Source organism: Anas platyrhynchos, chromosome 4 (genome assembly GCF_047663525.1).
Source record: "Anas platyrhynchos isolate ZD024472 breed Pekin duck chromosome 4, IASCAAS_PekinDuck_T2T, whole genome shotgun sequence".
Lineage (NCBI taxonomy): Eukaryota > Metazoa > Chordata > Aves > Anseriformes > Anatidae > Anas > Anas platyrhynchos.
Genome location: NC_092590.1, coordinates 31,337,304 through 31,351,431, shown reverse-complemented (window position 1 = coordinate 31,351,431; position 14,128 = coordinate 31,337,304). Strand labels below are relative to the sequence as shown.

General features: G+C 39.4%; 1 protein-coding gene across 14 annotated transcripts in view; it reads right to left on the bottom strand.

Moving 5' to 3' along the window:
• The window catches only part of MARCHF1 (membrane associated ring-CH-type finger 1), a 295,689-nt gene that overhangs the window by 25,148 nt on the left and 256,413 nt on the right, over positions 1-14,128 (bottom strand). For 13 of the 14 annotated variants that reach the window (XM_072037339.1, XM_072037344.1, XM_072037340.1 and 10 more), the window contains 2 exons: positions 12,735-12,814; positions 11,716-12,450 (listed from right to left, as the gene is read on the bottom strand). In XM_072037339.1, coding sequence (XP_071893440.1) covers positions 11,716-12,450; positions 12,735-12,814 — 815 coding nt within the window. The remainder of the gene's footprint in view (positions 1-11,715; positions 12,451-12,734; positions 12,815-14,128) is intronic. The other variant, XM_038178060.2, reaches the window with a different exon arrangement.

Genomic DNA, 14,128 nt, shown 5'->3' with positions numbered 1-14,128 from the left:
TTCTTGAACCTACAGCTTAAGTAAAATGAAATGTTCAAAACACTGAATAGTTATTTCTCTAACAAATGCATTCCCAGCTGAGAGTTAACACAAAAAAACATTTTCTTTTTAAATTAAATCTATTTCCCAAAGGAAAGCTAGTATTCTCTGTTCAGTTAAATTCAAGCTATACATAATTTATTTTACAGGCTTAGCATTTACACTATTTAGAAATTAGACAACTAAACTAGGTGCCCAAGAGTCTTTTTTCTACTTTTACCAGAATTGTTTTAAATTATTTTAAGAGCTAAAATACAAGCCTAAAACTCCACTGGGATCTTCAAATAAAGTGACATTGCGTATTTGAAATGAATAGAAGTATTCTTCAGTAGAAATAGTTTTATAAAAAAACAGTGCATGAATTATACTTTCTATTTGTGCTTTCGTGGTACAGAAGATACAAGCTAAATGCATAAATAACACCTTGACATTAAGTACGTACATTATACAGAAGCTCCAACTAAATAATCTAATGACCTCTTCTAGTTTTCTAACCATGAAATATGTAATGAGGAGAAAAACTTCTAATGGAATTAAAGTCCAGATAAAATAACCAAAGGCACGGTTTTCATTAGCTTGAATGCTCTTTGGTGCAATTCAGCTCTTCATTATTTGTTTATCCAGAAGAAATTAGCTTAGAAGGAATTTGTGCTACCTAAACTCAGAAATACAGTTTTTAAAGATACCTGGGTGCCCAACGGCTATTGAAGCAGATTGTTGGTTAGCTGTTTAATTTAATTTTATTTTTTTTTAAGACTTGGACCAGATAGACTTAGACCACTACTGAAACAGAATTTCAAGTGTTTTTGCCCTTGTTGTATTTACTTACTATGTATATCAAAATCATCACAAATCACAGAAAATAAACTGTAAATAAATGGTTGTGAAAAATATGCTGTGCAAACAGAGCTGAGGTAGGGACACAAAACACAGGCTTATCTGAAGCATATCTAAACCAGGTGGGAGGCAGAGAACTTCCATTCTAGTTGCCTATTTCTGCATAATCACAGCTGTTCACAATTTTCACCCATGACGCAGACACTTCACAGGCCTGACCTCATCCTGAAAGTAACATTTGCTTATATACTTCAGAAGTGCATTGAATGAAAAAAACCTCTCCACTACAAATCAAAAAATAAATAAATAATAATAAAAAGCTAAATCTATAATGATTTATTTACAAGTTGTAGCACTGCACTGATCATGGTTAATAGCTGCAGTTTCACCTGCTCAGAAAGACCTGCAGAACTTGCACACTCAGCTTTTCTCAACTTTCTAGTCCTTCCCTAGAAAAATGGCCTTCATTATAGAGCAATACCTTTGACTATCTGGAAACGGAGGAGAGGGAAGGAAGTCAGCTATCTGACTGAATCCCTTTAGTTAGAATCCCTTTGTAGTCATGCACTGAGCCTGCATATTTTTTGTAGGTTTGGCAGCTTAGTGTTTTAAGGATGCCTGCCTTGCTTGTCGAGGGGAAAAGATGAGTACCATGGCATCCAAAAATCATGTGCACACCAGACAACAGAGTATATTTAGAGAGCTGTTAGATGATCTTCTGAGCCAGACATAAGTATTTTATTTTATACACACCTACAGACACACCCCTACTCAATGAGATCAAAGTACTTTTCTTTTAAGAAAGCTCACTATGAAATTTTAGTTAAACTATACATGTACTCTAACAATGCAGTCTTTCTTACCCTTAAGTTTTTGTTCTATATGACAGTACTTTAATTTCCCTGTAAACATTTCTTTAGCATAGAATTGCTTCTACAACTGCTGCACACAAATGTACCAAAATGAGAAATTTATACCAACATTGTGCGTACAGATTATTAAAAAATATTTAAAGGGTTTTCTTGCTTAGGAGGTTCATATAATGCAATAAACTAGAAAAAAGAAAAACACATTTTCAGCAAAAATCAAAAATGTTAAATTGAAAACAAAATCATTCTTTGTGAAGAATTTTGCATAATTCATATAAACTGTTGTGGATTTATTGTATGTTGCCCACAGAAAACCTAATTCCTGAACTATGTTTCTGTTCAATTCATAAAATTTGTATAGGGAGATGTAAATAAATATGTTTCATCCTTATGGATACTTAAATTCACCACAACCACTCCCTCAATCTCCTTCCCCAAAGGAACTGTCACAGGCAAAACAATAGGGAGATTAATGTAATTTATTGCCTATCACTAGCAGACTAGAACAGTGTCAAACTAAAAGCAAACTAAAAACACCTTTCCCCCATCCAAACTTTTCCAGCTCCTCCCCCCAAGGGAGTATTTTGTTCAAAATATTAATTATATTTAAGGTATATCCAAATGATGCTGAAAGCATTACTGATAATGCTTGACTGAGAAATTGTATGTGACATACTAAACTTTGTACCATAATGACTACGTAAAAGGAGTAAGTGAAGTTTCTAGTAGTTTAAGTTATACCTTCTCCTTTGCTGAAGGGCATATTGACATCATATATATACATGATATATATATATATAGTGAGAAACTTCTTGAAATCATAACATGCTGCTTGTCATGGTTTTGGCTGGGACAGAGTTGTATTTTCTTTGTAGAGGCTCACGCAATGCTGTGTTTTGGACTTCTGAAGAAAACAGTGGTGACAGCACATGGATGTTCAGCTGTGGCAGAGCAGTGCTTGCCCAGAGGTGAGGCCTTCCCAGCTCCTCACACTGCACTGCCAGAGAGGGGCCAGGGGTGCCCCAGGAGCTGGAGGGGACCAAGCCAGGACAGCTGGCCCAGGCTGCCCAAAGGGATGTCCCACACCACCTGGTGTCACGCTCAGCGGTAACAGCTGGGGCTGAGGAGGAGGAAGGGGGGCATTGGGAGCAACACCGTTTGTCTCCCTGAGAAGCCGCTCTGCGTGAGGAGCCCTGCTGGCCTGCAGCGGCTGGCACCTGCCTGCTGGGGGGAAGCAGCCAGTGGGACCCGGTCGGGCTTTGCTTTGCACAGCTTCTGCCTTCCCCACTGAGCTGTCCTTGCCCCAGCCCCTGAGCTCTTGCACTTCTACCTCTCCCTTTCTCTCCCCATCCCACCTGGGCAGGGTGGGCGAGCGGCTGGGGGGTGCTGAGCTGCCTGATGGGGTTGCACCACACCAATGCTAAACAAAGAACTCAAAAGTTGGACATCTTCAGAATTTTGTATTGTCTCACTCTCTTTAATTCCATGAAAATGAAATATTTTCCCTTGTTAACCCTGGTCATGTTCATTGCAAAAATTACACGACAAGAAGGGAAGTACAAAGTGAGATGGGCAGAGTTGGTAGACATTCACATGCTAATCAGACTTAAGTTCTTTTTCAGAAAAAAGGCTAGATATAGTGGATAACTGTCCTTCATTTCTCATGGAATTAAGTTTGTTTGTTTGTTTTTTCCATGCAAATACTTTTTATATAACCTCATTTTAAAAAGACAACTACAATCTGTGTTAAGCAAAAATTTCACATGGAAAATTTAAGATTTCCCTCACAGTTGTATAGTCTGGCAAAATCACAGCAACCAAAATTACAATCTAGAAACACTAGGTACTCTAAAGTGGTTACTCACCACCTGAGCTGCTTATTTCAAGAGATACAAATAGATTCCAACAGGTTTGAAGCTTTTTCTTCACATGCAAAGTAACAATCTTGCTCTCATTAAAGAGAATAGCTGCTCATCTCTGCCGTCATTGGAAAAACAGCAGTTATCCTAACCTGTCTTTCACTAATCCACTTTACTCTTCGGTAATTAAGAAAATAGGCCAATTTCTGTGCTGCTGTAGCAAAGTAGAAAATGCAGGAGTCTTGTTTGCGTTGTGAAAATCAGTTGGAAGCACTCCTCTATGACATTACCTATACAGCTGATTTCCGTAGATGACAATTGTCAAAGCAGGCTGATTAAGGACAAGAATGAATCAGCATGGCCATCCTTGTGCTTCAAGCTATATAAGAATCTCATTGTTATGCACAGCACTGGTTGGAAAAAGTTTGCAGCAATCCTGCATCACCAGAACTCCTTCAGTGTATTAGAGACCAACCCGTATGAAGCCATTCAAACAGCCAATACAATTTTTAAGGACTTTTGGCCACTGCCTATAGGCAAAGGGTTTAGCTACAGCAAGGTAGTGGAGACAGCTTTCATAGACTTTCTCAAAAATATACCATAGTGTATTTTACCCTCATTTAGCTTATGGGTAAGGATTAAAGAGCAGGCCATACCCTTGTGGGTGTTTGCTACAGTCCACCTCATCAGGAAGAGGAAGTAGATGAAGCCTTCTACAGACAGCTGGAGGTAGCCTCACAATCACAAGCACATGGAGGAAAAGATGATCCAGAGTAGTCAGCATGGATTCACCAATGGGAAATCATGCTTAACCAACCTGATAGCCTTCTGTGATGGGATGACTGGCTGGCTAGATGATGGGAGAGCAGTGGATGTTGTCTACCTTGACTTCAGCAAGGCTTTCAACACTATCTCCAATAAAATTCTCATAGTGAAGCTCAGAAGTGTGGGACGGATGAATGGACAGTGAGGTGGATTGATAATTGGCTGGATGGCAGAGCTCTGAGGGTTGTGTTCAGCAGAGCGGAGGCCTGTAGCTAGTGGTGTCAGTACTGGGTCCAGTCTTGTTCTGAGTACTTATCAATAACCTGGATGACAGAACAGTGTGCACCCTCAGCAAGTTTGCTCATGACACTAAGCTGGGAGGAATGGCTGATACCCCAGAGGGCTGTGGTGCCATTCAGAGGGACCTGGACAGGCTGGAGAGTTGGGCAGTGAGGAACCTCATCAAGTTCAACAAGTGCAAGTGCATAGTCCTGCACCTAGGGAGGAATAACCCCAAGCGCTACCACTGGATGGGTGTTGGCCTGCTGGAAAGCACCTCTGTGGAGAACGGCCTGAGAGTCCTGGTGGACAGCAGGGTGACCATGGGCCAGCATTGTGCCCTTGTGGCCAAGAAGGCCAACAGGATCCTTGGTGGCATTCAGAGGAGGGCTGCCAGCAGGCTGAGGGAGGTGATCCTGCCCCTCTACCCTGCCCTGGTGAGGCCTCATCAGAAGTACCGTGTCCAGTTCTGTACAAGAGGAGCAAGGACCTCCTGGAGCGAGTCCAGCGGAAGGCTACAAATGTGTTTGGGGGGCAGGAGTATCTGTCATAGGAGGAGAGGCTGAGAGAGCTGGGCCTATTTAGCTTGGAGAAGAGAAGTCTAAGAGATTATCTGATCAATGTGTACAAATATCTGAAGGGAGGCTGCAAAAGGATGGGGACAGACTCTTTTCAGTGGTGCCTAGTGACAGGACAAGAGGCAATAGGCACAAAATGAAACACAGGAAGTTCTGGATGAGTATGAGAAGAAACTTCCTTACTGTGAGAGTGACAGAGCACTAGAACAGGCTGCCAGAGAGTTTGTGGGGTCTCCTTCTCTGGAGATATTTGGAAGCTGCCTGGATCCCATCCTGTGCAACCTGCTCTAGGCTGACCCTGCTCAGCGGGGGGATTGAACCAGATGACCTCCAGAGGTCCCTGTCAACCTCAGCCTTTTCCTGATTCTTGAACAAATTTGCTTTAAAAGCAGGCTCCTTATCTGAACTTACGGAGATCCCTTCAGTGACAAAATTAGCAGGAGCTTTGTGATTGGCACATGTTTACTGCCACTTTCTACACACTGTGACCAAGAGCATAATAATAAATTAATGCCAGTGCCCAATACCCAGACTCTCATTTTCTTCTTTCTTTCAGGAAGTATACATGTAGAATACAAATGCCTTCAAATTTCAAATAGATCTCCCTAGTAAAATGTGAAAATAGCTTCTCCATATAAACATGCTTAAGGAGGATAATGTCTATTCCAAAAATAATATTATTTTAGATGAGAAAGGACTGAAAACACAGTCAAAATCCTGCCCATCACGGGAAAGTATATCTGGACTCATAATGATTATGCAAAGATAGATTGTTACCCAGTTTGATGGTACATATCATAGCTAGATCTAACTGTTACTGAAGGGAGCTTATTTCAGGGAGAAACAGCATAGCTGAAAAATGTTGGATGAAGCGCATCCCTGGCTTTGGTTTTGGTTGTGCAGATTAATAGCTGCCAGCATGAATTACCATGTGCTCCTAGGCTATCTTAATTAGACCAAAAGGAAATAATTCCACAGGTTTGCAGAAGATTTCCCCAAATTGCTTGTTACTGTCTAGTAGTCTAAAAAAAAAAACCACACCAAACTGTTCATCTGTCCCCAAAAGGGTATTTTCTCTTTCTGCCAGCTAACATGGTACTTACAGAACACCGTAGCTAGAACCTAAAACTGTAAAGCAAACACTTTATGAACTCACAGAAAATAAGTAACTCATTTGTAAAAAATAAACTGAAAAAATATCTAACTCTGTTCCTGCATAATTTATCACTAAACAGCAACAACAAATCAATAAATATGTTCACCTAGCAATTGACTACATTGACTAGCATGCCATGTTTCTCTTGCTTTTATTTTGCAAGCTTTTTTTTTTTTTTATTTTTCTGATCTCATTTCCATTTTATTCCACTGTTAAATCATAAAGTTATCTAAATGCCAAATTGGTCTTCCTCTCCATTTAAATGTAGTGTGAATGAAGCACATTAATTCTGCATACCGAATGTAATCAATTTGTATACCTCTTCCCTGTCAAACCTGCCCTTCCATTATACCATACAGTCTGTTGCCTTTTTCTGACTAGAGAAAAGCACATTTTCAAAACGTTGCACCACACCAGTATAATTTCATAACAGTTTAGGCAAAGCTTTCTCTTGATTTCTCTAAACGTGATCCAAATTTTAAGAGACCCAAGAGCGAACTACATTAACAAAAGCACACTATATCATTTATTTTGTCAACATTTCTTGTCCTCTATTAATATTCCATTATAGGTGATAAACAGGATATCTAACTAACTAAAGAGTTACAGGTAATTTCTGCCTCAGCTGCACTGTCACTGCATCTCAGCATACATGTCAGACAAGATTTACTACACTGAACATGAGCCTAAGAAACTAAGGACTGTGATTTAAAAAAGGATTTAGATTTCTTTCTGCCTGCCCAGTGAAAGTCAAATCTTTAAATAACTAAACTCCATTCAGAATGTATACTATCTTTTGGTATTTAATAGTGGGACCCTTCAAACCTCCTGTCCTCCAAACTTACTGGCAGGAAGCAGTGCTATTAAAACTATTTGCATTAACTAGACCGTAGTTCAAACAAACAAACAAACAAAAAACACCACACGTTTTGAGAGAAAGAAACAGAAACCAGGAGTCACTTCTTCCTGTGTATGTGACCCTAACCACAACAAAGACATGCTTGCTTGCTTTCAGCTATTCTTGCATTGTTCCAAATCATGGAGAGCTTCCAAAAGAGATTGCATAACCAGATGGCTAAAGAGGTGACAGATGGGGCTTTGAACCATCAGGCAAAGAAAAGAATTAACCAGGATTTCATACTGCTTCAAAGGCTGATGAACCACTAGACCATCATCTAGACGAGGAGATTCCTATTAAAAAGTCACCTTGTAAAAAGAAGGCTTTAAGCGGGAAAGTAAGCAGTAACAATAATTCTTTTGAGCCACCAACATGCAGGACAAGGATCAGAGATCTGTCTCCTAATGAGGTAATGTATCATCTTGGGACCCTGAGGAAGATGCTAACATCCCAGAGAGGAGCAGGTTAAACATCCTCTTCAGTCAAACACTACAGGCTAGCAATTCAGCATCCTTCACTTGGTGATTTTTGAGGAATCTGGATGGTATTTCAAGTCTGTGTATTCTGCGTTACAGTTACAATTATTTATTTGATCCAGTTCCACTGTTTCAGCATAAATACTTCAAATGAATATTCACTTTCAATGGTAGTATTTGTGCCTACATCTATCCTCTGTTTATTTTTCTCTTCTTTCCTCAAGTCCAATCTCTGAAGACTTGTTCCCTCCCAAGAGGCTTTCTGCCTGTCGATTCTCGAGCACTCTACTACATGAATAATGGAGGACCTAAGGTTTTTCATGCAAGACCTGCACATTTGCAGGTTCTGCAAAGTACTATTATGGGAAAAAATGTTAAAACACTCGATTTCACAGAGATAAACTACTTAATCTTACTGTCTCTTGTCAGGGGCAACGTACACCATTTCTTCCTATCTATTATTGTGTTAACACATAGAAATACCAATATTAATCATCTTCTAAGTTTATAACTGCCTTTCAAATGATTCTCTAGCTTTTTAAAGATGATTTTTAAAAGTGATACTTAGATTCTGCAGATTTCTTTAACCAACCTCATTAATTCCCTTACTACTTCTAGCCATTCTTAACAGTCTTCATGTATGTGCTGCTCTATTTAAAAGTAATTTCTAATTATCATCATCTAATGATGTCATTCCTTTACCTGACAACATAGAGAGTCATCATGGAGTTAAAAAATCAGCATCATACTTCTGATATGTATATTTTCATAGTGAGGAATTCCATCTTGTTTGTGTGTGTGGCTTTATGTGAAAAACCATAGGACAAAATCCTCCCAATCCATTCACTTTATTGTGTCCCAAACACAGCTTTTATCTTCATGGAGATTACCTTTGATGATACTTCTAAGGTTGCTCCTCAAGCCACATGGCAAATTGCAGAGTAAAATATACATGAGGAAAATCTCAGAAACAGGGCAGATTTGGAAAAGGGGAACTGTATGATTTTGAAAGCCTGCTTTGTGAAACTCAAAAATACACACATAAATAATTCAAAAGTAGGTGCTATAACAACTCACACTGCCACAACTTATGTAGTTGTCCATAATCACAAAAGCAGAAAACTTGCCTTCTAATGAACTCAAGAAGAAATGAATTAGTTCAGGGAAAGGGTTGGAAAAATCATCATTAATGTCATGTCATTGTTTCATCATTTTGGAAACCGAGAAACAGTGACACTAGAAGGGGAAATGTCTCACTTGAAGTGACCAAGAGGTCTGCATTAGACTAGCTGATTTGTGCCGCAGTACTACATTTTTATCTTCGTCACTAATGTGCTTATGTTAGAACAGGATGTGTCCTGTCACATTCCCACTCATACAGCTATGTGCTTGTAGGAGAAACTGCTTACAGCCTTACGTGTTCCACTGCCAGTAGTTCCCAAGGAAGTAAAGAAAATAAATAAAAATTACCTACCCAAACACTTAGAGACAAAATAGCTGGCACCAGGAGAGGTTTAAGATTCCTCTATTTCCACACACTCACCCAATCTGGTAAGTGTGTGGACATTCCTCTCAGATGGGGACATTTCCTCTCAGAAAGTGGTTACTGTATACATGCAAATCACCGTTGAAATGCAAATTATTTTTTTTTTCACAAGAAGGAAGCTTGTGAATATGAAGAGAAAAATATCACAGATTGTGAGTTAACAAAGTGCATAGGCCTGTCCTGAAAACCAGAAACTACAGTAGTAACAATATGTTTTCCTTTTTCTTCATCTGTCTGGAAACTGTAAGATAACTTACCGCATATGAGAAATTAACACGCTACTGATTTTGTAACATTCTTCCTCAATGCATTATCATCATTACAATACACTTAAGTAATGGCAGCAAACAATAAAGCATTACCCTGACAATGGAGAAAAGATCACAATTCTTGACAAATTCGGCACAACAGAACAAGTTTAACTCTAGGCATTCAAAGAGCATCTCCATGGATAGCAAGCACTGGAACAACCCCTATCAAAAGCTGTCAACCTTCCTCTACTAAACAAGAGCCAAGGAAATGCACATCCAAAAATTCCATCCTTGAACAAGCTTCAAGTCTTGCAAAAAGTGCCTGGGTTATTATAATAAAATTGAATGGGTTAAGAAGACACAGACAAAAGACTGGAGCCCACATTTTGTCTGAAAGCAATGTCTAAGTTTATGGACTCAGGCAGCAGTGAGGATTAATCTACACAAGACAGTTGCAAAGCTTTGACTTTAATTTAACTTGTAGATTTTTTAATATGGTGTAGTCAAGCCTGCAGAAATACTCATACTGAAATAATTTATTTCTGTTTTTGAGTATTTATATTCAGTTAATAATGACTAAGTGTCCCTAACATACAGGTACTGTCCCTACTACACTGGATATTCAATGCATGCTGGCTTAGTCGTTCAGAAACTTAAGACAACTCTATAGCTGTTGAAGTAGTTATCTGTGCACCTCCCTCCATCGTACCATGCAGACATACTTCAAGTGCTTCAAAAACATATAACACAGTTACAGAAATACAAAGAAACAGCAGTAGTGTTAAGGTAAAGAGGTCCCAAGCCTGTGGCGTGGTCCCATTGTGCAAGCTGATGTACAGACACAGTTGGACTTTACTCAGAAGACTCTTAAACTATCACGTCAGACAATGGTCAGACAGTTGAAACACCCATTCTTGCTTGGTAAGTGTAACAAAGAGTGCATGGCACTAGCTGTTTAAGTAATGGCTTCTCTCTCCTGCTATGAAAAAGCACAATGTCTGCATGTTATCCTTTATCTTTTTAATACTAGGATCTTTGCAGTGTGTTACTAGGTTGAAGTATACTGTGAAACTACATGACACAGTATACCCAACTTCCTCATTCTGACTGTTTACATTTCCATGCAAATTTCTTCCCAGCAAAGAAAAGTGAGAAGTTTTTGGTTACCATATCAAGAAACTAAGTCTGATCCTCATTTACACTTCGTAGATGAGAGTCAATGCTAGCACACAAGTTTTTTTTTTTTAAAAAGTACTTGTTTCAGTTCTGTTAAACTTACGGGACAGCACATTTTCATTTACCACCAAATTAAGCAACTCACTTCCCCTCAGTTTGCTACTCTAAATCCAGGTATTACTTCAGAAGCAGCCAGCTTGCCCTCATTTCCAGGGAAAAATGCACACCTTTTGATAGCATGCTTCACCACAATGATATCAAACTGTCAGACGCCAATTCTTCTCCAAACTAGAGAGAACTGTTGGAGTTACTTTTTCTTTCTCAAAGCTTATTTTAACACTTATTCTGCCCAAGCTTCCTTTGTATTGTTCCAATCTTTGTGATAGCTACCGAACAGCCTCTACATGTTCACAGCGTAGCGGTGTTCAGCAGTGCACAGTACCATACAGCTTATGCCTAACAGGACAGCCTGCTTTGCAGGCACCATCCATCAGATTGCCGTGGTAATGGAAGCTCTATAGAGGACACTGAATCAAGACCATAAACTTACTCATGTAAGTCAATGAAAAGTGACAAAGAGGGACCAAAGCTAGATTCGAACTGATCACCTCAGAATGAAAAACTCTGTATCCCATTGTATTGAGCTACCTGGCACTCTGCCTCATTCTCTGGCTCTGGCTGCAGATTTAAAACACAGCCATAATCCGCTGGAGCACACGCTGTGTCCACCTTTATAAGGTAAAATTTAGCAGAGAAAAACATATGGTTTCCTTGCAGAACTACGGTTTTTAAGTAAGAGGAATGTACCTTCAAACTGATACATGCTAACTTCTCCATAGCAGAGGTTTCTGTGTTATTTCTTACAGCCTGTCTAGAAATTTATGACTGAGAAACAGTGACAGAAAGCGGTCAAGAGAAGGGCACTTAGCTCATGGTGGTGAGAAATTCCTTGTAAGAACATTAAATCTTTCTTAGTGAGGACTAACCTGCATACTTCTAAATCATCAGACCAGTCATCATACAACACTGGAGGCTTCTGAACACCATCAGTCACAGTGGGCCCTGCCCCAACAGGTGCTCCATTATCTGGGACTGCCAGAGCATCACTGCCAGAGCCTGCCTCTGCAAAGGAGTCCTTCATGTCTTTATTGCATCTAAGGTAAGAAGACGCAGGGTGCTGATCTCTGCAGTAGCTTTTCCCCTTGCTTTTTCCACATTTTCTTGAGGAGATCCTTGCTTCCTGAGATGATGCTGAAGACTGTGATTCCTTTAGCCTTGGAACCCTTCTTCTGCGATGATTTAAAGTAGGATTTTCCGGGTCAGAAACCTCTTGCTTCTTTTTCCCCATTGTCCCCAGGGTGACAAGTTCAACAGCATTATTATTTGAGGACCCATCCTGGTTACTGCATGATCCCTTATTCCTTCTCCCTCTCCTGGACATTCTGGCTTTTTCTCTTGCTCTCCTCCTAGCCTGAGCCCACTGACTCTCATCTGAGGATGATGATGAATCGGATGCATTCCAGCTGGATTTTGCAGCCTCGGGATGTAATTTATGGTCTTTCCCCTTTTCTGTATGCTCACCATTGTCTCCAGTCTCTCTTTTCCGCCTAAACCTTCGTTTTACTTGTTTCTTACCAGACTCCCTATTAGAAGGGGTCAGCACCATGACAGGGGTTGCATGTTCAAGCTCATCTTCTGACAAATCATGCAAGGTAGTAGATCTAGATGAAGCGGTAAGCAAAGGAAAGGGATGGAAATGATAAGGGTATGTGGAAAGAAACAGAGAGAGAGAAATCACAAAAAAAGGATGAAAATGAGAACATGAATTGTAATTGGAAAAACATGAGACTGAAAAGCAAAACCATAAACAAAGGAGATCAAACAAAAACTAAAGTCTATGAAATTATGAACAGTGCTAAGCACAAGCAAGAGCTACATACTATTTAATACAGACATCAACTAACGCGTATCAGGCGGATTAAAGTATACTTTTCTCAGCACATACCTACAAATGTCCTGAGTGGAAGGGCAGACAGACAATCGTGACTGACTCCTGGGAGCTGTTCCTGTTGTAGGGCTGCTTGCCTGTTGAAATAAGTTAGACAATTTGGAATCTTTGTCCATGAAATACATTGCAGATATTTTACTGCTTTGCCACATGATTACAAAATTAAAGTAACTGCTGCTGTTGTTCATAGCGTATTCTTGAACACATGCAAGATCACAAAATACAGGAAGCCTGACCAAAAGCAAAACCTATTTGTGGAACTAAAATATGACTGAAGTGTTTCAGCTCTCGTTTGCTCATGACTACTTTTTGCGACTGTTTGAGGAAGCAGCTTTCAACATTTGAGACTTCAGTTTGGTTTTCATCTACCGTAAATGTCAGATGGAAAAGATGTTTTTATTTTCATGCAATCGAACAACCATGATGATCCCTTTCAAAATGGAATGAAGGGCATTTACATTATGCTGAGCGATGATAAGCATGAAGTAAACCTACAATGAGTGGACTAACAGAACACTGAGAAAATTAAAGTATGTTTTAAAAGGTTTTCAAGGCAACCAGGTCTTCTAGAAGAACTGAAAAATATGAAACCGATGAGACTGAGACGACCAAAGTGCAGGCTGCAACTCTACAGAGCTGATCACATTCTCAAACAGCAGGAGAGAGATAAAACATGTTTAGTATATAGCATTTTGCTCATAAGGTTGTTGCTACAAATTGCAAACTCAGTTGCTCAATACTTCCACTGAAAACATATTTTGATGGCGTTAATAGCAAACCATTTCAATCTGCCTCACATTCTTCTGGCAGCATAACTGTATAGAATCCAAATTTAAATCCCAGGCTTTGTGATTCTTCACTCACGTGGTACGGTATTGTGGGAAAAGGATTTAATATATAGCATTCTTAAGGCCATGATGTTCCTTTAGCTGTTGAGGATATTATCTTTCAGTATGGAACTGTCTCGTGAATGCCACTGCCAAATGGAGACAAAATAGTATAAGCCTACAAGTATCACATCATGGACCATATACAGGGGAAGAATGACTATTAAGCAATATCACAAAGATACAAAGAACAAATAACACAAAGATGTAAAGGCTGTTATTCCAAGATTTTGTACCAGTAAATCAAATTCAGGTATATGCAGGGTCCATAATTGCAATTATTCCTAGCTCACCTTTCATAAACATTTTTGTGGTGTCAATTTGAAAATTAGGCGTACAAGCAACAATAAGTAAATACAACAAGTATCTTCTGACACTTCACTTTTATCCAATATCCTTTATATTGCTTTGGAACCATCAGTCTCCACCACGTGCACTTTTGCTCTTAACAGACTAGCAGGAGAGACTTAACAATGTTTTTGAATCAAAATAATCTAGCTTTAG